Genomic DNA, 27,789 nt, shown 5'->3' on the forward strand with positions numbered 1-27,789 from the left:
ACTACCAGGATCCTACATAACTCAATTGCCAAAGTGCTGAAATTCCACACCATAATTTTCAAGGTATGCAATTGTGGATTCCAGTCATCCTAATTTAAAAATTTCAAATGAAATAGCAACTATCTTTAGATTGTTTCTGACCTCTAGGATTCAGTTATAAAATAACATTAAAGCCAGAGATTTTGTTTGGTCTATAAAGCAAGACACTTTCAAATCCATGCTTTCCCTCCATTAAGAATTGGGGATGTTCGCCGATGATTGCACAATGTTCAGTACCATTTGTGACTCCTCAGATACTGAAGCAGTCTATATTCAAATGCACAAGATCTAGGTAATATCCAGGTTTGTGCTGGCAAATTGCAAGTGACAATGGAAAATGGGTGACACGGTAGCTCAGTGGCTAGCACTCAGGCCTCAGAGTGCCAGGGAACCGGGTTCAATTCCAGCCTAGGGCCATTGTGTGGAGCTTGCACATTCTCCTCCTGTCTGCATGGGTCCCCTCCGGGTGCTCCAGTTTCCACCCACAGTCCAAAGATGTGCAGGTTAGGTGAATTGGCCATGTTAAATTGCCCATAGTGTTCAGGGATGTGTAGGTTAGGTGCATTAGTCAGAGGAAATGTAGAGTAATAGGGTAGGGGAATGGGTCATGGTGGGATATTCTTCAGAGGGTCTGTTTCCACAGTGTAAGGATTCTATAACATGGACCAAATGCAGATGAACGGGACTAATTTAGTTTGGGAAGCCTGATAGACATGGGGTCATTGTTTCCATGCTGTATGACTCTGACACACAATCATGAAGCAATGGCCATCTCCAATAAGAGATCATCTAACTACAGTCCTTAGACATTCAATGGTGCTACCATTACTGGATACTCCAATTTCAAAATCCTTGGGGGTTACCATTGACCAGAAACTCAACTGGACTCGCCACTGAAACACAGATGAGAAGCTTGGGATATGATGGCAATTAACTCACCTCCTGACTCCTTAATGCCAGTCCATCATTTACAAGGCACAAATCAGGAGTGTGATGAAATACTCTCCATTTGCCTGGATGAGTGCAGCTCCAAAAATAGTCAAGAAGCTTGACACTCTCCAGGACAAAGCACTGGGCTTGATTGGTACCAAATATACAAGCAGCCACTTCCTCCACCACTGAAACTCAGTATCATAGTGTGTACAATCTTCAAGATGCAATGCAGAAATTCAGCAAAGATCCTTAGAGAGCATCTGTCAAATCCATGACCACCGCCATCTAAAAGGACAATTACCTGCAAATTCCCCTCCAAGCCACTCACCATCCTGACTTGGAAATATATTGCTGCTCCTTTACTGTCTCTGGATCGAGATTCTGGAATTTCCACCCTAAGGGTATTATGGGTCGACCTACAGCAGATGTTCAAGAAGGAAGCTAGCCACCACTTTCTCAAGGGCAACTGGGTCAGGAAATAAATTCTGGCCAGCCAGCAAAGCACGCATCCAATCAGTAAATAAAAAATGTGATATCATGTTATTTTTGGAACTGAGAACATTTGCAAACCACAGTTACTGATTTGGAGCGTACTTGCCTGTGTAATACACAAGTAATTAATTCGGTTGAATCTGTTGTGCTGTTGTGAATTACATCTCTACGTGAAGTTGTGACTTACAAATTAACTTTGACAGAATTCTCTATGACATTGCCAATGACATATTTAGGTGTTATTCTTGAGCATGATCATTCAATTCCTTATCTGAGGCTCACTATTGCCACAGTCGATGAAATAGAAAAGAAGATTGAATGCTTGATGTGCTCCCAGTTTGCATTCAACTCAGACTAATTTTCACATGATCATGATGTGTAATGATTGAATACTTTAACTGCACATTGAAAGTTACATGTCCTTTGTATTTACACCGGGTAAGCTTCATTTTCAGGAATTGGCAGTTGAGCAAAGGTGTCACGTTTGTTTCCTTCTTCTGGTTTTGTTGCTGTATTGCAGTAAGAAGTCATCCGTGTTGCAATGGTGGACATTTCTCTCTCATTATTGTTACCTGCTTGCATTGCATGCTCTGCTGTTGGGTGGATTTCGGGTTCAGAGAGGCTGAACATTTGAAGGAGACATTTCCTAAACTGGATATAAATAAGTTGGTTCACAAATCAAATATTTTAATAAAAATATAAACAAGTATTTCATTCTGGATTTTAACTTTGTATAAAATGTCTCAAATTTTTTCTCTCCCTCAGGTCTCACACATAATTCTTCACACATGTGTATTAACTTAATATGAAAATTTAAGGTTGCAATTACACTTGTTATAAAGTATTATCCATAACATGATTGTTGGATTGTTGCTTCCAATTTGGCAAAATTATGCTTCATATTCCAATATCTTGCAGTACTTATTTGATAATCATTGTTAATTGCAAACTAGAACTTTTCTTTTATCTGCCATTAAACGCAAGCAAAATGCAACAAAATATGTCATTAGGCTTCCCCTGGATCCACAGCAAATGTGAAGTTTCAAAGATACTATTTACAAGGCATTAGTTTCTAGCAGCTTAAATATTTTTCCTGGCAATCCCAACTTTACTTTGCAATTCCATATAATTGGAAGATTTTCTCAGTTTTATTTAAACATTACTGCAAAATGGTAATCCAATACCTGAAGCACAATAATGCCGAATAGTATATTTGATGGCATCTACTTTCAGGTCTGAGGTATCACGCATCATGTACATTTGACAAGGTATACAGCTACATTGCTTGCCAGGTGGAAAGCACTTCTTCATGCATTTTGCATGGTGAACCTTAATGCCTAGGATAGGAACACCAGAGCCTGGAGCCTGCACAGTCTGGGCAGGTTTCTTCATTGATATTATTAAAGACATGGCTGTCTTTGGGGAAATTGGCATAATTTGTGATGCTGCTGGGAGTAATTCTACACAAACAAATTTATGTTGCTCTTACTATACACTCAGAGGTGAAAAAAGGTCATCTGAATCATCTCAGTAGGTTTTGCTGCCCGCAGACACTGCTTGCACTTAAGTGACTTGACCGATCCTGAAATGATGCATTAGGTGCACAATTTAAATCTATGGCACCGCTGGAAAATCAGAAGTTCACCATGCAAGTTGAACAGCACCTTCAGCTAATCTTGGCAGTGTCCACCCAGCTCTGAACTCCATATTTTCAATTAAAAACATGAATATTAGCATGAAGCATCATTTGAAATTATAGGATTGGATATACGTTGCTCAATTGACTTTGATGTTGAGGAGCTGGTGTTGGACTGGGGTGGACAAATTTAAAAATCACACAACACCAGGTAATAGTCCAATAAGTTTATTTGGAAGCACTAGCTTTCGGAGGGCTGCTCTTTCATCAGGTAGTTGTGGAGCAGGACCATAAGACACAGAATTTATAACAAAAGATTACAGTGTCATACAGATACCCTGGCAATATCCTTGTAAATCTTTTCTGAACCCTTTCAAGCTTCACAAAACTCTTCCAATAGAAAGGAAACCAGAATTGCATGCAATATTCCAAAAGTGGCCTAACCAATGTCCTGTTCAGCCGCAACATGACCTCCCAATTCCTCTACTCACTGCTCTGACTAATAAAGGAAAGCATACCAAATGCCTCCTTCACTATCCTATCTACCTGCGACTCTACTTTCAAGGAGTTATGAACCTGAACTCCAATGTCAGCAGGTTCAGCAACACTCCCTAGGACCTTACTATTAAGTGTATACATTCTGTTCTGATTTACTTTTCCAAAATGCAGCACCTTGCATTTACCTAAATTAAACTCGATCTGCCACTCCTCAGTCCATTGGCACATCTGATAAAGATCCCATTTTGCTATGAGGTATCCTTCTTCGCTGTCCACTACATCTTCAGTTTTGGTGACATCTGCAAACTTGCTAACTATACCTCCTATGTTCACATGCAAATCATTTATATAAATTATGAAAATAGTGGACCCAGCATTGATCTTTGTGACACTCCACTGGTCACAGGCCGCCATTGTGAAAAGGAACCCTCCATCACTGCCCTCTATCTTCTATCTTCAAGCTAGTTCTATATCCAAATGGCTAGTTCTTCCTATATTCCATGAGATCTAACTTTGCTAACCAGTCTCCCATTACTGAAGTCCATATAGATCAAGTCCACCGCTCTGCCCTCATCAATCCTCTTTGCTACTTCTTCAAAAAACTCAATCAAGTTTGTGAGACATAATTTCCCACTCACAAAGCTATCCCCAATCAGTCCTTGCCTTTCCAAATACATGTAACCTTGTCCCTCAGGATCTCTCCAACAACGTGCCCACCACCGTGTGAGACTCACCAGTCTACAGTTCACTGGCTTTTCCTTACCACCTTTCTTAAACAGTGGCACCAAATTAGCCAACCTCCAGTCTTCCTGCACCTCACCTGTGATTAATTGTTGGTACAAACATCTCAGCAAGAGGCCCAGCAATCACTTCCCTACCTTCCCACAGAGTTCTCGGGTACACCTGATCAGGTCCTGGGGATTTATCCACCTTTATGTGTTTCAAGACATCCACCTTTATGTGTTTCAAGACATCCACCTTTATGTGTTTCAAGACAGTAAACACTAACACAAAATTCTTGTTTAGTATCTCCCCCATCTCCTGTAGCTCCACACATAGGCTGCCTTGCTGATCTTTGAGGGGGCCCTATTCTCCCCTTAGTTATCCTTTCGTCCTTAATATATTTATAATACCCCTTCAGATTCTCCTTAACCCTAATTGCCAAAGCTATCTCATGTCCCCTTTTTGCCCTCCTGATTTCTCTCCAGTGCATTCCTACTGCCATTATGCTCTTCTAAGGATTCACTCCATCTCTCCTTTCTATACCTGACATATGCTTCCTTCTTTTTCTTAACCAAACCCTCAATTTCTCTAGTAATCCAGCATTCCCTATACCTACCAGCCTTTCCTTTCACCCTAACAGGAATTTACAGTCTTTGGACTCTCATTATCTCATTTCTGAAGGCTTTCTATTTTCCAGCCATCCCTTTACCTGTGAATATCCACCCCCAATCAGCTTTTGAATGTTTTTGCCTAATACCATCAAAACTAGCCTTCCCTAAATTTAGAACTTCAACTTTTACATCTGGTCTATCCTTTTCCATCTTTATTTTAAAACTAAAAGAATCAAGGTCACTTGCCCCAAGGTTCTCCCCCACTGACACCTCAGTCACCTGCCCTGCCTTATTTCCCAAGAGTAGGTCAAGTTTTGCACCTTCTCTAGGAGGAACATCCACACACTGAATCAGAAAATGTTTTTGTCTACTCTTAACAAATTCCTCTCCATCACATCTCTGTAATTGATATGATATCCCAGTCCCATATTCCTAACCATGCCTTGAGTTCATCTGCCTTCCCTGTTAGGCCTCTTACAATGCAGCTAATTTAACACTATGGCAGTCTTAGTCTATGTTTGGAAAATTATGATCCCCGACCATAACCACCCTATTATTCTTGCAGATAACTGAAATCTCCTTAAAAATGTGTTTCTCAATTTCCCATTGACTTTTGGGGAAGTCTATAATGCAATTGAAATAAGGTGATCATCCCTTTCTTATTTCGCAGTTCCATCCAAATGGATGTATTCCCTGGATGTATTCCCAGGAATATTCTCCCTAAATACAACAGTAATGCTATCCTTTATTTAAAAAACGCCACTACCACTCCTCTCATGCCCCTCTTTCTATCCTTCCTGTAGCATTTGTATCCTGGAACATTAAGCTGCCAGTCCTGTCCACCCCTGAGCCACGTTTCTGTAATTGCTATGATATCCCAGTCCGATAATCCTAACCATGCCCTAAGTTCATCTGCCTTCCCTGTTAGGCCTCTTACATCAAAATAAATGCAGCTAATTTATTAGTCTTACTTTGTTCTGTGCTGTGTTCCTGCCTGCCCTGACTGTTCGACGTGCTTCTTTTCCCAACTGTACCAGTCTCATATTGATCTCTTTTCTCACTCTAGTGTTCAGGGTTGTGTCGGCTAGGTGCATTAGTCAGGGATAAATGTTGAGTAATAGGGTAGGGGAATGGGTTTGAGTGGGATACTCTTTGGAGGGTCGGTGTGGACTTGTTGGACCAAAGGGCCTGATTCCACACTGTACGGATTCTATGATAAATCCTCCAGAGCAGTTTTAGCAAATCTCCCTGTCAGTGTATTAGTCTCCTTCCAATTCAGGTGCAATCCATCCTTCTTGTACAGGTCACTTCTACCCCAGAAGGGATTCCAATGTTGTTAGATTAGGTTTTAACATGTTTAACATTTCCCAGGTAACATGCTAGGTAAGTTTGCTGGACCTGTCCAAGATGTCTAACTCTGAGTCAAAGTCTTCAATGGAGAGTCCCAGAAAGAAGGGGAATTGCCTGGTCAAGTTTAAACTTCCCAGATAATTCTCATGTAGGTCCGCCCGCCAGATTGTCCACAGGTTCTGATACACATCATTCAGTTGTGTGTCCAGTTTCTAATGATCTGGAGATCAGCTCATTTAGCCTAATATATTTTGTTAGTTTTGATCAGCAGTATCATTACATGTTATCACGTGAAACAATTGCACTGCAAAGACTTAACTGATCTATATATTGGCAAACTATGTATAATATTAATGCTAACTAAGTACAATCAGTACAATCTGCAGAGCTGTGTAGCAGCTTATCATTGCTAACTCCATAGGCTAGTATCAATACATTTCAACTTTTTTATTGTTACATTACAAATTAAAACAGAATAATAAAAACATACCTGTCCATTCATGAACACGTAAATGATTGGATTATAAACTGTTGCAGTTTTTGCGAAGAAAGCTGGTATTGCTGCTATCCGTGGATCTAACTCAATGGTTGGACAAATAGTCACCATTATGGAGAAAACTGAGTATGGTGACCAGCAGAAAAGAAATGCCACTATCATGACAATTACCATCCTGGTGACTTGCTTTTCAGGTTTTCTTGCAACTCCCAACCTCCCTTGCGTATTTGCCACCTATGGCAAAAAAAACTAAAGGTCAACCTCTTTATGCAGAATAGGAACTGTTGTGTCATAAATATCTGCCTATCACACCAACTTGAGAACAATAATTTTAGAAGTTAGTTTTTTATTACATGAATGCTTTCAACAACTTGTTTTTTTCCTTCCCAATATAGAACTCTCTGAATGCAGAATTCGTAGCTGTGAAATGGCTGTTGAATCATAGAAACCCCTACAGTGTGACAACATTTGGCCCAACAAGTTCACACTGATTCTCTGAAGAGCATCCCACCAAGGCCCACCCACCCCATAACCCTGCATTTTTCCATGGCTAATCCACCTAACGTACATATCCTTGGGCACTATGGGGCAATTTAGCATGGCCAATCCACCTAACCTGCACAGCAGTGGACTGTGGGAGGAAAGCAGAACAATCAGAGGAAACCCACACAGACACAGGGAGAATGTGCAAACTCCACACAGACAATCATCCCTGGATAGAATTGATCCCAGGTCCCTGCTGCTGTGAGGCAGCAGTGCTAACTGCTGAGCTACCATGCTGCCCTAGGTTGCTACTGATAAAACCCATTGTATCACACAGTTGAACTTAGCACTCAACAACAAACTGGAAATTGCTGCCAGCATTAAACTAAGAATGCCAAAGGAACTTGACTTTAATTAACTGAACTACATGTTTTTTTTTAACACTAGATTACCTACAGTGTGTGAAACAGGCTCTTCAGCCCAACAAGTCCACACCGACCCGCCGGAGCACAACTCACCCACACCCTTTCACCTAACACTACGAGCAATTTAGCATGACCAATTCACCTCACCTGCACACTTTGGACTGTGGGAGGAAACCGGAGCACCCGGAGGAAACCCATGCAGACACGGGGAGAATGTGCAAACTCCACACAGTCAGTCACCTGAGGCGGGATTTGAACCCAGGTCTCTAGCGCTGCAAGGCAGCAGTGCTAACCACTGTGCTACCGTGCTGCCCACTATATTTTACAGCTTCTAGAAATAAGTGGCTTAAGAGCAAAAGATCATTAAGTTAATATTCGACACTAATTGTCAAGAGTGACAAATAGGAAAAGTATGATGAAGGACATTAAGCAAAAGTGTTTTTAATTGGTAATATCAACTTCTTTAATACAACAGTGTTTAAACTGAGATTCCAGAGATTATACAGAAGAGTGGAATAATCTATGAACAGGAATTTACCTTCCTTAGTCTCGTCATCAGTTTTCCATAAGATACAACTATAAGCAATAAGGGCATTATGAAACAAGTTGTAAAAAGTGCAATAATATAGGAGTGATCTTTGAGTTCTCCAGAATACCTGGAAGATATAATGCACAGTTAAATACAATAACAAACATCTTTAATATCCAAAGTCAATATATATTTAAAGCTATTCAAGTAAAATACTTGTGGTATAGCAGCTGAATAAACTGTTCAGTAAAGTTTAACGTTAGAACAACAATATTTACTTTGTAGCAATTTGGAAAAACATGGCATCTAATGTTAAAATATTTATGGTTCTGTGACATGATAACTAATGTTATTTATATAAAAAGTTATAAGTTATTCATTAGAAAAGACTTCATATCACATTCTAATTACAGAAAGCCTGAGTGCAGAAAATATTCTGCACAGTCTTCACATTATAGAATAGAATCTCTATCATATGGAAGCAAGTCATTCTGTCCATCGGGTCCACACTGACCCACCAGAAGAAAATTCACCCAGACCCACACCACTACCTTATCAGCAGAAATACTGCATTCCCATGGCTAATCCACCTAGCCTACACATCTCTGGACACTGTGGGCAATTTAACATAGCCAATCCACCTAACCTGCACATCTTTGGACTATGGGAGGAAACTGGAGCACCCAGAGGAAACTCACACAGACACGGGGAGAATGTGTAAAGACTAACCATAATTGGTATTGCTCTTAACAACAACTAAGTCAAGCTTAGTGGCATTTAAGGAAAATATTTCTTCTGAGCACTTAAATATAATGAAACAAGAAGTACATGGTTGTAGCAAGTTTTCTCTTTAAAATATTTTTAGTTGTATACTAAGTTGGTGTTTAATGAATCCTTCCATGTACAATATGAATAGTGAATTTACAGTATGTATCATAATTCAGTTACTGCATGCTTTGCAAATTCAGCCATAGTCAAAGGGTTTTGGAGTCAGAAATTAGGTAAGCAACCTTGCAGCCTTTTACCTCCACCTTCTTTAAGCTTGCCTCAATATTGGAAATATTGAATTGACCTGATATTCCAGATGTGAAATTTCACCTATGTGTAATTTCCAAGAATTTTTGATTTGGTCAAATTGAGGGTTCACGAATCACACTCTACATAAGGTCAGAAGTCTTGTTCAACAGATCTTCATTATATTTATTCTGCAAGCTTGTTGTACTGACTAGATTATCAAAATAAACACATTGTTTCGTTCCCATGTCACCTACTTTTCATAATTTGTCCATCCATGAAAACAGCTTCAGATTATATGTGAAACTAATAATTTATCAATAAATCTTCTGTTCACTCTATTTTTTCCAAGTATGATTTCAGGTGAATACTATTTTATAGTTGTTTCTTATTGATTAATATGTTCATTTATGTTGATGATGCATACAGCATAAAGATTAATCTGACAATAAATGTTTGAGTGGCAAGTGAACTCAATCAACACAGGATACTTTCTAATACTATATTGGGCATCTTGTGGTGCAGTGATATTGTCCCTACCTCTGAGCCAGGAGCCCTCAGTTCAAGTCCCACCTGCTCTACAGGTGGGTAATAATATCTCTGAACATATTTATTCAAAGTATTGTTTCATGCTAAGTCCAAGGAAACAAGTAGTTCCTCAATAGTTCTATGGTATTAGGTTTCACTTGAAAGGAAGCCTATTAATTTTGAAAGCCCATACAATCCAGCAGGGACACACTGTATGTCACAATCACCTCATTCTCATTTCCTGCACTCTCAGATCATCATGACTGAATACCAACTGAATACCAATGGTTTACCTATTTTTGTGCCAGCTTCAAGTGCAATATTGCAGTGTTATTTGACTTTTTTGTAGTAGTCTGAAAGAATTGAGTCACTTGTTGGACCATTTCAGAGGACAAAAGAAAAGTCACACATCAGAAAGTCCAGGTAAGGAGACAGGATTTCGTGAATTAGATGGGCTTTCACATTAATCTGGTAGCTTCATGCCCACTGTTATTAAGACGAGTCTTCTTTTGTTACATTGGCAATTCATTTAATTTCCCAGGTGTTGCGGTAGGATTTGAACTGAGTCTTAGGCATATTATTCCAAACCTCTACATTAGTAATTCCCCCGTTCTCCCTATTCTGACTGTTACTGCATCTATTGTCATTTGAATAGAATCTCAAATACAACACATCAGTACCTTCAAAACTAAGTACAGTTCTATATTTACAACCCTATTATCCTCCTACGTTGTCTGTCTGCTGGGATTGCAAGATCAGTAAATTTATCTTGAACACATCTGAAATGCATTTCTGAAAATTCAACAGCCCAGAAACCTCAGGAATCCAGAAAATGGGTGCTTAGAGGAATATTTGGAGTCCTAGCATCCTTTAAAAAGCTATGTGAGATTTCAGACAAAGGACATCATTTAAAGATAGGTGAGTACCTGTGGCATCATGAATATTTTGGAAGCCAAATTATTTGTGGGGCATTGAAATAGGTAACAAAAAAAAAGCATTGAATAGCAAAACAAACATGAAAGCAGGAAATAGAATTAGTAGGAATGTGCTGAAATGTGTACACAACCATACCATTTTTTTAATGGAGTCTGGTAAGCAGTTAAATCATTATAAACCAGCTGGATGTACAAATCAGGTTGAAGCCTAAGACTTTTGTGAAATTGAAGGCGCTCCTGTGAAAGATTAAAGTAAGGAGGGTTTCCTTGCTTGACCTTATGCACACTGTCCCAGGTAGGAAATAGCAGATTCAGTATTGCATATAGTATTTAAAATAACAGATCTTAAGCAAACTCTAAAGATGCTGCACAATAAAATGCACATCAAGAAGCTGGCTCAAATGTACAGGCTCCAAAGTTTTCCTTATTACATATCGTGCTAGTGTCTACAAAGACCTTAGAAATACTTCACAGCTATTTCACACCATACATGGTTGTATTATACTGTTTTGACCATACAACCTACACCGGAAATGCTATAACACTGATACCTTACAAGAGCCAACACTGAATCATTGTAATACAATCATGCTCAGTAATATGTGGTGAGGTATTGACATATAACCAGACTACAAGCATGTAACTGGACTATAGGTTGACCATATATATGTGCAATTTACAACATCGAAAAACTATAAAATTCTTTGACTTCAGGAGGGAGCCTCACATTGCAGAGATGCATGTGGGAGATGAGGACAACATCCTCACCACCACTCCCATTCCTCAAACAACTGCTATGGGCTTTCCACAGGAGAAGTTGCCATCCCAGTGAGTCAGTAGGAGGTGGAGAAAGGGGTCTAATATTGTTAGTTTGGAGGAGGTCTCCAACGTGAAATTTTCATTTTTCGTCTGTGCCATTGAATGTGAATAATGCATTACATGGCCTTTGAGTGGAGTCAATTGCTAGATATTCACCGGTGTGGGTTTACTTTCTTTTTTCATTGAACAGTGGCATGAAAATAAATAATGCTGCACTTAATGATTGGTGAGAAAATTATGTCTTCATTAGGATCTGTCTTATAAAATATCTTCATGCCAAGCTCGATTTTACTTTGTCAAACTTTTTGTTGTATTTTCAGACCATACATGTTGCCAGCTTGTAGAGTGTCATCTCCTCCTTAACAATCACTGGTGTCTTGTAGTTGTGGAACTTCACTCCCAACAATCCTCCTTTGTCCTTAATTCCAAGGTTGGTGGGCACCAGGAACACAATGTATGAAAACCAGATGATTCTCTAAACAGGTTTTTTTCAGAAGTAATGACAGGAAATTCTTGTTGTAGAGTTTTGCACTACCTCTTGCAAACAATACTGTTGATACTAAATTAAGAGTTAATGGTTCAACCTGAGTTTGATCATTGCCTTTCAGAAAATCAAATATCTTCTGTTATTCTCCATCTTTGACAGGGGAAGAGAGGAGAATTTGTATAGATGACTTTCACCTCTGTTGCTCTACTCACTTAGAACATCCATAGAAATTCACAAGCACCAGTTAACCATTTCAAGTTTGTTCAGTTGAAATAGACCAGTTTATCACCTCAATCTGTATAAATGAAGCAAGTATTCCTTACTTTCATTCTTTAATCCTCTTCAACAATCTAATCTTTGCAGGATTTGTGAGAATATTGTAACTCTGTAGCTCTCACCAATGCTAAGATGCAACTGGTTGATATCCTGTGGAGGATATTAATGAACATTCATCTAAATTGCTTATTATCAGAGATCTTTAACAAGTGAGGGTCCTTTTGTGTCCTTTTGCACCTTCTCATCCAACACTGGAAATACCAACACAGAACAGCCCTCAAACCAACGCACAAACACAACCACAAGCAAATTAATACAATCAGACTAACGACCAGATTAAGGTGCATACACATAGAAACACACAAATGTCACACAGAAACTACCATTTTTTTCTGAGTTTAGCTAGTGCTATTCATATAAATGTTGCTGGAATATATCAGTCTCCGAAGACAATGCAACTGAAATAGAAACACAAATAGCACCTCCAGAACAATCTTTAGCCTTAAATTTCCTCATGTTCTTTCATAAAAGGCATGTAGAACTTTGCACTATCTCCTGCAATTATTGCAATTGTGACTAAATGACAAGTAAGTCTTTTTTCAATTTGCGATTGTTCTCATCAAATGTCTTTTGAAGTTTAAACAACCTTCAGGTTTCTCTCGGTGGTCTGGGAATGTCTGTGCGTATGTCCCTACATGTTTTTCCATTTTCTCTCTCTGAAGATCTTTAAAACTCCACTTACATTAGTTAGACATTGAAATCTGTTCATATAAGCACTTTGATGGCAAGCCCTAACCTTAAATCTCTCATTGCTTTAACTTATGTGGACTCTTGTGCAATTTTTGGAGTTAATTAAGAATTAAAACACAAACACAATTGATATTGCACAAATACTGGCATTTGAAAGAAATATTTTATGGCTCAATAAACAATTGCCCAAAACATTCTCTGAAGTGAATGATCAGATAGTTCCCTTCAACTATCCCAATGTCATGGTTACAGATGTACCATTGACAAGATGTACTACAACAGCACTCCAGGTCTTCTTTGTAATTAACTCTAACAACTACAACAATGACTGCTTCACTTTCACATTTCCCTACAAGTACACACCATCCTGACTTGGACTATATCAGCTGTCCAGTCATTACTAGAAAATGTTGGAACTCCATACATATCAAGTAATATGGGTGTATCTTCACCACACAGAGTGCAATTGTTCATGAAGGTCCATCGCCACATTCTCAAGGGCAACTAGGGCAATAAACGTTGGTGTTGCCAGTGGTTCCCAAACCCAGCATTTTTAGAAAAGTTCCAACATAAGCGATGATACATTGGAAACTTTGTCATAAATAGTTGTATTCCTCAGAAGTTCATTGTTAATAATCCAATAATGATTCTTTTTGAAATATCAAAATACTAGATGCAAAGCCACATACTATCATGAAAAATGTGAAGGCATATTTTTTTAAAAACAGTTTATTAGTTAAAAAGTAAAATTGCGATTGTGCTTCCCTAGTTAACTATAGTCATTGCAATCCATAAATAATTAATTGTATGAATGGTTTTAAAGATTTTTCAGCTGAAATCATGATGTTTCCTACACACTACCTTAAATGTTCAATGACAGGATTTGGTGTGACAAATCCTGTTAGATTTTCCTTTATGAGATGAAAGAGAACATGGGTATCAATCATTGAGCAAAGTGTTGTGCACAAGTTTAGTTTATGTACATAAATGCCTAATGGAGAAATACCTGGATTGAGCCATTAATTCAACATTTATTAAAATTGCCTCTACTTATTTTTATATTCACTTGTGGGACATGGGCATCACTGATTGGGCAAACATTTTGCTTATCTCTAGTTGGCCTTGGGAAGGTGCTGTGAATTGTCTTTGTGAACCACTACAGTCCATGTGTTGTAAATAGATCCATGTGTTATAAATAGACCCACAATGCCCGTTAGGGAAGAAATCCCAGGATTTTGACCTAACAACATTAAAGGAACAGTGGATATATTTCCAAATCAAGATAATGATTGATTTGAAGAGAAACTTGCAGGTAGTGTTGTTCCTATGTATCTGTTGCCCTTGTCCTTCTAAATAGTAGTGATCATGGGTTAAAAGAAGTTGTCTGAGGATCTTTGGTGAATGGTTGTAAGTTTGCTCGCTGGGCTGGAAGGTTTGTTTTCAGATGTTTTGTCACTATGCTAGGTAACATCATCAGTGAGCCTTCGATGAAGTGCTGGTGTTATGTCCCACTTTCTATTTATGTGTCTTGGTCTCCGAAGGTGAGTAATATCATTTCAGGTTCTTTTTCTCAGACATTGGTAAATGGGATCCAAATCAATCTGTTTATTGGTGGAGTTCCAGTTTGAATGTGTGGCCTCTAGGAATTCCCATGTGTGTCTCTGTATAGCCTGTCCCAGGATGGATGTGTTGTCCCAGTCGAAGTGGTATCCTTCTTTGTCTGTATGTAAGAATACTAGGGGAAAGTGGGTCATGCCTTTTGGTGGTTAGTTGGTGTTCATGTATCCTGGTGACTAGTTTTCTGCATCCCATGTAGTGTTTGTTATAGTCTTTGCATGGTATTGTGCAAATGACAATCATTTTGCTGGTTGTTTGTATAGGCTCCTTTAGGTTAATCAGCTGCTGTTTCAGTGTGTTGGTAAGTTTGTGGGCTACTATGATGCCAAGGGGTCAGAGTAGTCTAGTAGCCATTTCAGAGATGTCTTTGATGTATGATAGTGTAGCGAGAGTTTCTGGGCGTGTTGAGTCTGCTTGTTTGGGTTTGTTGTTTCGGAATCGGCAGACTGTGATTATTGGGTACTCGTTCTTCTTGAATACACTGTATCGGTGTACTTTCTTCTGCTGCTCATAGTTCCTTGATGCTACAGTGTTGTGGCCCATTTAAATAATGTCCTGATGCAGCTCCGTTTGTGGGTGCTGGGATGATTGCTCCTGTAGTTAAGTATCTGGTCAGTGTGTGTTGCTTTCCTATAATCGCTGGTCTGAAGTTCTTAACCCTGCTGGCCAAGGACATTTCATAGCCCCTTTTAGCTCCCCCTAACTCCTTTCTACTTATTCAATATTCTTAAAGGACTTTGTTTGTTTTTAGTTCCCTTGACCTTAGGTATGCTTCCTTTTTTTTGATTAAACTAATGATTTCCTCTGTCATCCATGGTTCCCGAATCCTGCCACTCCTGTTCTTCATTTTCACAGGGCCATGCTTGTCTTGGATTTACCAACAAACAGCCGCTCCCAATCCTCAGTCTCCAACTCTTGCCTTTCCCCCAATTTAACATCTTCATCCAAGATTGTTCTAATCCATAAGTATCTGAAAACTTACAAAATTATGGCTACTATTCCCAAAATGCTCTCTCACTCAAACTTTGATTACCATGACCAGACTCAATTCCTTATAACCAGGTCCAGTATGGCCCCCTCTCGACATGTTGTTTCAGAAACCTTCCTAGACACACATAACAAATTGCTCCCCATCCAAAACCATGGTACTCTTAGAGTCCCAGTCAATATGGTGAAGTTAAAATCACCCACAACAACCCTGTCATTTTCACATCTTTCTAGAATCTGACTACATTTTGCGGAATTATAAAGAAAATGTGTAGGAATGGAGCTGGCTAAAGTGTTCTTGCAGAGAACAGGCTCAGGTACAATGGGCAAAAGTACTGTACCATTCTATGATTTATAATTCCATGATTCCAACACCTTAAGGCTATTTATTTACAGGATGGAAATATAGCAACACAAATCTATGCATTAGCTACGTTACTCAAAATAATTACGCATCATGATTTCTCACTAACACTTATGTGTACACATTTTAGTCATGATTTATTCAGCTGCTGGCTCACCAATTAGGTTCACAGGTTGTGCCAATTGGACTGAGAGTGTAACTGCTCCAGCCAATGATAGGTGGGAAAGTCCAGATGAAGGAAAACACCCAAATGAAGACAATGCCAAGGACAGCGTGCTTTCCCTGCAAGCGGATATTACCCAGTGGTCGGCAGATCACAAAATACCGCTCAAAGGCTAGCACTGCGAGTGACCAGAGTGCCACAATGCCTGTAAGATAGACACAGAAAACCAATAAAATTTACATTTAACACAAATCACCTTTTAAACACAAGTGCAATTTGCTTTGATTATTTTACATTCACATCCTTTTAAATGTCCAATGTGTGGGAAGTATTGTCATCCTCACATAAGATCTATTCTTGTCTGTTTGCTTTATGGGTTGAATCTTATAGCAAAAGCCTTTATGTAAGAACATTTTGCTTGTGTGTTTTCATTTGATATTCAAATTTGCTCACATTTTAATGAAACATGTGTATTTTAGTTAGAATTAAGCTGCATCGCTTCAAACTTTATCCAAAAACCAAAGCCAAAATATTCTGAAACTTAAACATATAATGTCACATTCACAAAATGGCACTGAAACTTCTACATACTTTCCATTAACTCTGAACAGCACCACTTTCATTATATACAGAAAATGCAAAGCATCATACCTTATTCTGTTCTACTAGGATTAATAATAATCATGGACAATTGTAAATACCTCCAAATTATCTGAATAAGCTAACACTAATATATAGAGTAATATGGTGTACTGTCGATAATTTATCCATAGCATCTTACAAGTGTATTTTTTATCATGCAAAAACAGTCATTGAGCCATCTTATTTATGAATGCATCTCAATAACCATAAAATATATAGATATGTGGAGCATGCATTTGGTAAGAATCTCCAGAGATTATGAGGGACAAATGTGGATCATCCTCTTCTCTCACACCACTGATGTACTGATTTCCTCCCCCAACACATTTCCATTCAAATACTGTGGTGGTACAGTAGTAATCGTATGTTTGACAAGATATAATTAACATTTACAGAAATTGATTGAAGGTACCATACTTATCATTGCAGCCATCCAAATCAGCAACATGTAACTACATAATCTATTTGCAAAATTAGAACAAATTACTTTTCGTTAAAAAAGGGGAAAAAATTGTAAGTAATCCCACTTGAGTCAGTTCTACTCAGTGGAACATGCAGATTTAAATTGGATTATTTCAATAAATGGAAAGTTTTGAATAGGACACTCATTTCCCAATTATATCTGGCAGACCAGCCTGGTCTCATGATAGGGAGTGCACATTAAGAAAATCAATCACAGAATTATTATTTTAAAAGACACTTGTCAGAATCTAATTAGGAGAAAGTGAGGACTGCAGATGCTGGAGAGTCAGAGTTGAAACGGGTGGCACTGGAAAAGCACAGCAGGTCAGGCAGCATCTGAGAAGCAGGAAAATCAATGTTTTGGGCATAACCTCTTCATGGCTTCAAGAAAATCTTGATGTAGAAAGTGGAGGGGGCTATGTGGCAAACTCAGCTCAACACTTCCTCCAAATGACTGCCATGTTAGACACAGTGCACTAATATCTCTATGGGTACCAGCCACATTCACCCCACATCCACAGGCATTGGCATGCAATATGTTCCCACTTCTAAGAACATATATGGCATGTCTTCCACTCTTCAGTGTTACATCTTGGGATGCACAGGCAACTATCATTGTAAATGCTGCAGCAAAGACACTGTGCTCTCAGGGACATGCACCCAGCTCCTGGATGGGACCAAGCTGCATCTCTGAACTCTTAGCTTGAGATCATTGAGCTCACTCACTAGGAGCACTCATTCTGAGTCTACCTGAATGCTCACAGCATGCTTAGTTTGAATTGCCTTTTCTTGCCTTTTTACACTTTGTCTCCCCAGAGTTAATAATGCTCTGATTTATCATGGTGATCAATAGGCCCTGTCAAATAAGAGTCTTTGCTCAGGGCTTCCCTCTACAGTATGACAAGGGCAGCCTCCAATGAAGTCCAGGAACTTGAAAACAGTCGGTCAGACACTGAGGTGTTCAAAATTGGGGTGGTCTTCACATAAGGGGTGAGGAACTGAATTTTGGGCAACCCATCACTGTCTTGCATTTTTCTGTACTTTCAGGGTGGCTAGCCTCCTAGAATGAGAGAGCGGTGGTATTAAGAGATTGGCACAGCTGTTACATTTGGTGCAGGTTGAAGGAGTGCCAAAGTGAATGGAATAGGCCATACTGAGGGCATATTGGATGAGTGGTAAGTGGTCGATAGCGAATGACGGAAGAAGAGGGAGAGTGGCAGAGTAAGAACTTTGATGGGAGGGGTATACTGTAGCAGAGATAGAGTGAGTGTGAGGTATCAGAGACAAGATAGTGGCACTTGCACTATTGGAGTGGAGGTCATTAACCTTGTTTCTACAACATTGGGGATTCCTCCAAATAGCTGAGACTGCCCTGACCAGGGTGGCAACTGTAGAACAAGTCTGGTGTTGAGGCCTCCACTGCTGGATCTGGGGGGACCCACAGAACCATCTCATCCAATAGGACACTAGGTCCCTGCCCACAAAGTGAGGCATGTTATCCCTCTGTCTGCCTTATCTGGAACGACTATCACGAATCAAGCCAGGAAATTCCAAACTGACAGTACTGCTTTGGGTGCACAATGGGAACTTAGAGATGAATCGAGTGCAAGAGATACCTGTGAATTCCCTCATATCCACTAAGTGGTGAGTTCTGGGAACAGCGCATGTTAAAATGGGATCAAATCAGACATGATGGACACCACGGGGGCAGGATAGATATTAATAAGGTGAGCTTGGTGAGATACAGTGAGAAAATTCACTCAGCCTCCTGGCAGGAATTTCTTCAAAACATTTGATGCAATTCAGACGTAGCCAAAAATAGCATACGATTCAGCCCTCTGAATTTTGTCACCCAACTATTGTCTATCATTTTAAGTTCCTTTCCTGCTCAGTTTTTAATTGATAATTCATTTCAAGAGTGGTTGCAGGATTCCAGGTCAATGTTGTGTTTTCCAAATGATAAATGCCCCAGTGGTTACCTTACTTAAATGAATGGTCTCATTTAAAATAACACCTTCCTGTCTTTGAAATTACTAAAGCAAATTATCAGGATGAATACCAAAAATGGGCATTTTTATTATTAGGTAAGGAATTTCTTCTTTGTGAAGTGATAAATATTTCACTGCAAGTCCCTCTGTAAGCTTTTGTTATTAAAGTTCCTAATGCAAAGCTGTTGTTTAAGTTTATCAATGTGCTAGTCAAATCTGTAAATCAAATCTTCGATAGAAATGCTATCCACCATTTTCTTCCTGATGAAATATATAACGATCATTGATCTAAGCAATGAAGGATGCCATTTAATCCATCTTCTCATTGAATGATTATCCTTAAGCTGTCATTATCTCCGTTGAGATTGAAAACATTTGAAAAGAAATTCAAACTCCCTGTCAATGCCTGAAAAAATGTCACATCAAGATTTCATGTTTTAAAGCTTTTACTTCTACAGATGACTAAACATTATTTTGTAGAAAATTTATGCATTTATTTACTGAGGGAACATTCCCCTTTTATACCTAGATTATTGCATTCTCTGTAGAACTGTAATTCTTTGACTAAACACTGTGGGTGGCATGGTGGCACAGTGGTGAGTGCTGCTGCCTATCAACACCAAGGACCCAGGTTTGATTCCAGCCTTGGACGACTGTCTGTATGGAGTTTGCACATCCTCCCTGTGTCTGCGTGAGTTTCCACCAGGTGCTTTGGTTTCCTCCCACAGTCCAATGGTGGTGGTTAGGTTAGGTAGCTTAACCCATGCAGGGTTATGGGGGATGCCCTTCAGAGGCTTATTGTAGACTTGATGGGCTAAATGGCCTCTTTCTGCACTGTAGGGATTCTATGACTCCAGATTTGATCCCAGCTTCCAATGAATTCCTCTACCCACTTTTGCCAAGTAATAACACTGTATAACTGTCTTCAAGCACTGTCCTCAGCTTTGGATAGTTACTTTAATCTGTCACCATCAACATTGAATAATTTTTTTCTCCCTCACTATCCCAAACAAATCTCCATACTCCAGCTCTTACAACTGTGGGAGGAAAACGGAGCACCTGGAGGAAATCCACAAAGACACGGGAAGAATGTGCAAACTCCACACAGCCAGTCACCTGAGGGTGGGATAAATTCCGGGTCCCTGGTGCTGTGTGGCATCAGTGTGAACCATTGAGCCACATTGCTGCCCCAAAGTCAAACGAAAACAGGCTCTTGTCTTCAATATAAAATAAATTTTGGAATGTATGAACATACGAGCAGTGTGGGGCCCTCAAACTTGGTTTGCTATTCAATAACCTCAAGTAGATCACCGAGTTAAGCAATTTGCCAGCCTAACTGCTATTCAGAACCATAGTAACTCACACCAGCTTTCATTGTTAACAGAAAGCAACTCTGTTAATTGCAAACACACTTAACCTCAATAAATGGCAGAGAAAATATTATTAGTCTATTATAAAAACACAAACACACACATATACGTGTTCATAATTAAGGCAGAAAAAGGCGATTTAACACATATTTCATCGAGGGAAGGTTGTAGACAGAGAAAAGCGAAATTCTGAAGATTAAGAGTCCACATCCCAAATGTATGTTAAATTGTGTCTCACAACTCCTTTCAAGTTGAACAATCGTGATATGCTGATGGCTATAACGCAATGATTGTTCTTTGATAGTTGATCAGGTGGACCTGGGTTTTTCCTTGTATTAGAATTTGGTGTCTTAATTTTTCCTGGTTTTTTTATTTCACTTTTCACTCAGGTTCTTTCATCTCTGCAACTAAATTCGGAGACTTCAGGCTCTCACAAAAAGGAAAAGGAGGGGGAAATGTTTTCTGTTTGCCAGTATGGAAGTCTGTGGCTGCACTGAACTTAAAATTCTATAACAAGCTGTAACTCAGCCAATACAATAGCTGACATTAGGCAGTCTTTCCTGAATTCAAAACCACTGGTACTATTCTGACTCAATAACGTATCAACAGCAACATTGTCTTGCACAACTAAAAATATGCGCCACTTGATGTTTCCAAGTTACCAAACTTTATTGGTAAATCCGCCATATAGCTGTATCTGATTTCCCTTCCAGTTTATAATCCAGAAAGGAAAAATATGTGAACATATTTCCACCCATCAATAACCTTTCACCTCTTTGTTGAGTAATAGTCTACATACTTTGCCTTAAAAGTATTCAAAGTTTTGCTTCCATCTCCTTTAATGTACTTGCATACTAACCTATTGTGATTCATGAACTAGGACATTCAGATCCATCTGCATCTCAGAACTCTATGAGGTATATAGAAGTTATGTTGTTATGCTAGACATTGTTACTGAGACTATGGGACAGAGTTTCAATGCGAGATCTTACTTATTTGAAATCCAAAGCTGTCTGAGTTATTAATCTCTGCCATCTAACATGTTCCCTTATCACCTCATTTCTAGATTTATGACGTTCCCAGGACTGCGAGTTTATTTTAAATTTTTTTCTGTGGCCCTTGATTTCCCTTACTGTCATTCACAATGTCCACTCTCCATGAGAGTGCACTCAATCTGAACATAAGTACTTTGCTTATTCCTAGCATTCTCAGCTTTTAAACCATGCCTTATTTTAAAGTTGGTCCTTGCCACCAGGAATCTCAACTTTACTCAACAAGCAGAACCTTGACTCAGAAGCATTCCCCCCAACCCTGCCCCCACTGTCCGACCTACCCCACCCCCAAATCCTAAGCCCAACCCTCCACTCACCCAGTGTAATCTTAACTGCCTTGGAGTAACTCCATCACTAGGGAGTTCTGAACACTCTCCTGCTGCAGGTTATCTCTCATCAGGTCTAAAATGCTTTTTACCATTGACTATAGATTCTGTCTTGTTGAATCTTGCCATGAAGGTCTCTTCTGGCGGACTGAGAAATGTTCAGCTTGCCAAGCTTCCTACTGTTTGGTATACGCAGCCTTCGTGAAGCATTGTATGAATAAATTTTCAGATCTTCACAGCTGCCAGCATTTTGCATGCTGTTGCCAAATGGAGTCCATACCGCTTGCCAACATGGTGTAAGATGAATCCTCATTACAGCTCATCATGGTACAGGATCCATCTGATAGGTATGTAGCACCATTCTCTATCCTGGTGGGAGCCTACAGAGCCCACTCAGTCTAGTGTGGCACAACACAAGCACTCGGTTGTTAAACAAAAGAATCTGATGTAGTTTATTGCATGATAGCAAGAGGTACAAGTTATATCAGTGAGGGAGACATTATAACTACACTACAAAGTAGTAGTCCCCATTTTTAGACCCTACTTCTTCAATTTCTAAAGCTGTTTCCCCAATTGGATCCATGTGACATCATCATACTAGATGGTGCTTAATGTACTCCTCAGCATTAATCTTTTCAGACCCTTATATAACAACAGGTTTAGTGATGTGGATGTAACTTCAAGCTTGCCAATGAAAGGGTTGGCTGAAAATAATCTAATGGCTATCACGCACTCAAAATCCCAAGTGCGGCCCAGAAAGGCTGTATGAGCTGAACAGTTTAGGCATGGTACTGAAGGTACTGCAGCCACCTGGATAATGTGCAGAAGCCTCAAAGCGGGCAGTACAAGTCATGAAGGCTTGAAGTGGCTAAACAAAAGCCAACACAATTAAACAGGAACAGTGGAAAGTCTCAAGCAGGCCAAGGGACAGTGACAGGGATGTCTCACTTTGTCGAAGAGTCTGAGAGATATTACTTGGCAGTTCAAAGAGCTGAAGATAAGTGTATGAGTGGAAAGAGGCAAAGAGGGATCCGTGAGATTGTTAATGTTTGCCTCCCCACGGAAAGAATTGCAATCACAGAGTGACCCTACAGGGTTAATTATAACTAGTCCTGAGTCTAAAAGCTCTGTCTGTGCTAAGCAAAGTTACAAATCACACAATACTAGGTTATAGTCCAACAGGTTTATTTGGAAAGACTGTCTGATGTCGGCTATTGGATCGGCTGAGATGTAGTTTATTTGGCTTAACTTTGTCCACCCCAGTCCAACACTGACAGCTTCACATCATGTGCTAATTAACACAAAGTGTCAGCAGGCCCTTCACTCTGAGGTTTCAGAAGGTGGCTGCAGAAGTGAAAGAACCTGAGGCCAGCTCCACCAAAACTTTGACAACTTGAGCTACAGAATGAGGCACAGTTTCAGAACATAAAAGCTATTGAGATTGTTTAAAGAGAACTTAATAAAATTGGATCCGAGTGGGATAAATTAAAAATAAGGTTTTTAATATATGCAACCAGACAGGAATATCAAACCCTCCTCATTTCGCATAAACTCTAAAAAGAGACTTCAATTAAAGGGAGAATAGATTACAGACCCAGTCAGATGCTAACATTCCATCTCAAAAAGAGAATGCAAAAAGTGTTGATCATGGAAAGGAACGCAAAAGTTGAGGATCAGTGTAAACTGTTACAGTAAAGACTGAGAAGGGGAAGGACATTTTCCAGATAAGACCGAACTGGAAAATGTTCATGAATCAGGCAACAGTGTATGCATATAAAAATAACTTGTACATGTTTTCTCTTCGTTAATATAATTCAGTCAAAATGCAACTTAGATGTTCACTTTTCCCTGTAATGTGGGAAGTATATCATGAACATAGGATTCTCGTAAAAAACAAAATTTTGACTTGTGAAATATCAGGAGTTTGCAAAGAGACAATGGAAGCGTGATGATCCAAGCTTTGAAGAGAAAGAGCACGTGGGAGTAGGAAATTCAAAGAGACATATTACAATTTATTTCATTGCATTGTGGAACCTTAATATCTGAAAAATAACACATTACCATTTAGAGTTTCAAGCTATGCAAAAGGGTTGATTTGACTGAGGGAGTACAAAAAGAAAAGATACATAGAAATAAATTCTGTTCATTTGAAGGAAAGGCAGACAATGTGAAAGTGCCAAACCCACCGAACTAATGAAGAACAATGAATCTTCTCTCTCTCTCCTGAAATCTGCTCACCTGCTGGTCCACCCAAACAAGAAAAGTGCAACTATTCAACTATGGAAATTATCACAGCTGCTGGATCTGACTTCAAGACATTTAGAGTCATAGAGATGTATAGCAATTCGGTCCAACTTGTCCATGCCAACCAGATATCCCAAATTAATCTAGTCCCATTTGCCAGCATTTGGTCCATATCCCTCCAAACCCTACATATTCATGTACCCATCCAGATGCCTTTTAAATGTTGCAATTGTACCAGCGTCCACCACCCCCTCTGGCAGCTCATTCCATACACGCACCACCCTCTGCATGAAACAGTTGCCATTTAGGTCCCTTTTATATCTTCCTAAACCTATGCCCTTGAGTTCTGGACTCCGCCACTCCAGGGAAAAGACCTTATCTATTTATCCTATCAATGCCTCTCATGATTTTATAAACCTCTATAAGGTCAGCCCTCAGCCTCCAATGCTCCAGGGAAAATAACCCCAACCTATTCAGCCTCTCCCTGTAGCCCAAATCCTCCAATCCTGGCAACATCCTTGCAAATCTTTTCTGAACTCTTTCAAGTTTGACAACATCCTTTCCCTAGCAGAGAGACAAGAATTTCATACAGGATTCCAAAAGTGCCCTAACTAATGTCCCGTACATCCACAGCATGACCTCCCAACTCAATGCAGTGACCATTAAGACATGTTTATATTAAAAAGAAATAACACATTATGTTTAAGGGGGAGGGGGTCCAGAATAGCAGGATATAAACGTAAAAGTTAAACAATACAAAATAAGGAAAGAATGACATTCATATAATAACTTTCATAAATAAAGGATGTTCCAAATTGCTTTACAACCAAAAGCTACTTTTTGAAATGTAATAACTGACATATTGCAGGAAATGGAACTGTGAATTTGTGCAGAGCAAGTTCCCACAAAAAGTAAAGGGATAATAACCACATAATCTATTTGTTGCAATGCCAACTGGATGATAATTTTTTACCAGAACTGATACAAAAGAGTGTGGACATGGACACCACCATTACACATGGGGACACCTCCCACCATGTGCATGGCAGGTACTCATGTGACTCAGCCAACGTTGTCTGTCTTATACACTGCAGACAAGGATGCCCTGAGGCGTGGTACATTGGGGAAACCAAGCAAAGGCTATGACAACGGATGAATGGACACCGCACAACAATCAACAGACAGGAGTGTTCCCTCCCAGTTAAGGAACACTTCAGCGGTCCAAGACATTCAACCTTGGACCTTCGGGTGACCATCCTCCAAGGTGGACTTTGAGACAGGGAGCATCTAAGAGTGGCCGAGCAGAGGTTGATAGCTAAGTTCCATACCCATAGGGAGGGCCTCAACCGGGACCTTGGGTTCATATCACACTACAGGTGACCACCATTGCACTATACACACACACAGACACTCCTACACACACACATACACATATGCACGCACAGGCACTCCTATAAACACAGACACACGTATAGACAGATATGCACACAGACACTCACATACACTCTCTCTCACACTCACAACTCCCCACTCCAGACAGACAGACATACACACACACATACACAAACCCACATGCACACACACATATTCGTTTGTGGGGTGAATTTGTACTTGCAGAGTTACGTTGTACTTTGCTCAAAAACTGCATGAATCCATGTAAGACTCTGTTAACTTGCTGTGTTCATGGAAATAGATCTAGCTCTGCATTTTCCACACAAGGTGAGGTACACTCATCAGATATCCACATGCTGCTTACCTTCCAGTGTTAGCAGAAAGTAAACGGGACACCTGCTCCTTTCTCTGAACGACTTGTACCGTTTCTAGTTCCTCTCGTCTAGATCGCCCACAGAGCCTCCGGAACCCTGACTTGAGAGACTTCACACCAAGGCAGTAACAGGAACAAAACTTAAACTCCTCAGTGCCCGGACAAAAAGGAGGCAATTTCCCTTTTCTAATTAACCTGTCATTACACCTCGCTGGAGTAGATGAGATTTGAACTTTGGCATCCTGGTTCACAGGAAGGGACATTTCCACAGTAAGAGCTCCTCTACAGAAAAGCTTATATACAAAAAGAGGGTAGTTTTTCGCGAACAGTGCCGTCAGGAGGCTGTCCTGTTACCCCCTTAACCAATTTTCCTCTCTGAGCTCTCCCCATTGGCGATGTTTAGCGCGCAGCTAACAAAAAAAAACAGGAAAATAGTCCACATCCAAGGAGTGGACCAGAACCTGCATGTTTTGGATTGTAAAATCAATACCTCATGCAGCGGCTTTCTAATATCACTCGGAAAAGCAGCGTCAAAGATGTCTAGCTCCCCAATAACTCCGTGAAACTTTTGCTAATGTGAAGCCAGACCGAAGCTGATCTCATTACTGAGCTCTTGCTGTCGATCAATTCGGGGAAACCAGTGGGATTTAACGCAGCCTTCTTTATTAGGACAGCTGGAAAGTGATCCAGTCTCCACCTGGATAACATTTTAATTCCAGGGGAAGCAGGTTACCTTGCTTCCTGTTTGGATTCCAACACTGGAAAGGGAGCGGAGCTGCCCCTCCTATACACAGGAGCGTCTGTAGCGGACAGGGACTGTCCCGGGACACTGTGTACTCAGCAAGTCCCAGCTTCCACAGACGGAGGTGGGAAATGGATCCAATTGATGTCCGGGCAGTCACAACATGGGGACCTTGGAAAACTTTATTGCAGGATGGAAACGCGGTTCTGTTCTGTAACCCAGCTGATAAAAGATTGTAGGTCATAACGCATAAAGCAATTTCTCATTTCACAGCGCTGGGCAGTAGCGGACATTGACAGAGCGCATTTCACCCTTTCATGTTCTCAGTGTTGCACATGTTTACTGCTCCAGTCAGTCAGGTGCGGCGGCATGACTGAATGGGGAACTGCAATGTACCTTTTCCTTTCCTACATCTCATTCCCCTGTCATAACTGGGCCAAATTTTACACTAATATGCCCCCCCGCACCCCATTACTCAATGCCCCACCTCTCAAGTCAAGCCACTTACCGAAGAAAGTTACCGCAAAACCTTCCAGAACGCACGCCCAGGCGCCGAGGAAGAAATATCCGTAAAGGTTCGTGAGGAAGCTGAGAGTGCCACCGACCAGCGATGCCAGGAAATCGGCTACTGACAGATTGAGAATGATGTAGTTGAGAGGCTGGCGCAGCTGCTTGTATCTGTAGGTCACCAGCAAGACCAGGAAGTTTTCAGACAGTGACAGAAATGTCACGAAAAACATTAACGTCGCCAGAACTTTGAAATTCCAGGGTTCGATGGTGCGGAGGGGACCACTGAAGGCATCTGGAGACGGAGAGATCCCAGCCCCCCTGTCGGAGGAGGGGGTTTCATTGGCAGCTCCTCCCCAAGAGGAATTCATCTTGTTTGTACCGCAGAGAAATTCACCTGAAGCCTGTCCCCCAAACTCGTAAAAGCAGAAGGCAAATAACAGGATTTCAGACCACAGCAGTTGTCCCTCTTTAATCTTAGGTCTTCCCTCTTGGTCTTCTGTGCGATTAATGGTCCTACCTCCAGAAGTGGACAT

At 40.2% G+C, this 27,789-nt stretch overlaps 1 protein-coding gene across 1 annotated transcript; it reads right to left on the reverse strand.

Annotated features, from left to right (window-relative positions):
• Positions 1-1,303: 1,303 nt before the first annotated feature.
• Positions 1,304-27,789, reverse strand: valopa (vertebrate ancient long opsin a). The gene is made up of 5 exons (XM_043713149.1): positions 27,255-27,789; positions 16,150-16,360; positions 8,225-8,342; positions 6,773-7,012; positions 1,304-2,115 (listed from the first exon to the last, which is right to left on the reverse strand). Exons 1-5 carry the CDS (start codon positions 27,787-27,789, stop codon positions 1,894-1,896), a joined length of 1,326 nt encoding a protein of 441 aa, XP_043569084.1. The 3' UTR covers positions 1,304-1,893.

This window comes from Chiloscyllium plagiosum, chromosome 22 (genome assembly GCF_004010195.1).
Source record: "Chiloscyllium plagiosum isolate BGI_BamShark_2017 chromosome 22, ASM401019v2, whole genome shotgun sequence".
Lineage (NCBI taxonomy): Eukaryota > Metazoa > Chordata > Chondrichthyes > Orectolobiformes > Hemiscylliidae > Chiloscyllium > Chiloscyllium plagiosum.

Bases quoted from the DNA above. Each gene is read 5' to 3' on its own strand.
- valopa (XM_043713149.1), bottom strand. From the start codon at position 27,789: ATGTCCACTTCTGGAGGTAGGACCATTAATCGCACAGAAGACCAAGAG. The intron at 7,013-8,224 runs GTAAATTCCTGT...TTTTTGCCATAG, and splicing joins TGATGACGAGACTAAGGAAG to GTGGCAAATACGCAAGGGAG. The intron at 2,116-6,772 runs GTATGTTTTTAT...ATTTATATCCAG, and splicing joins ACGTGTTCATGAATGGACAG to TTTAGGAAATGTCTCCTTCA.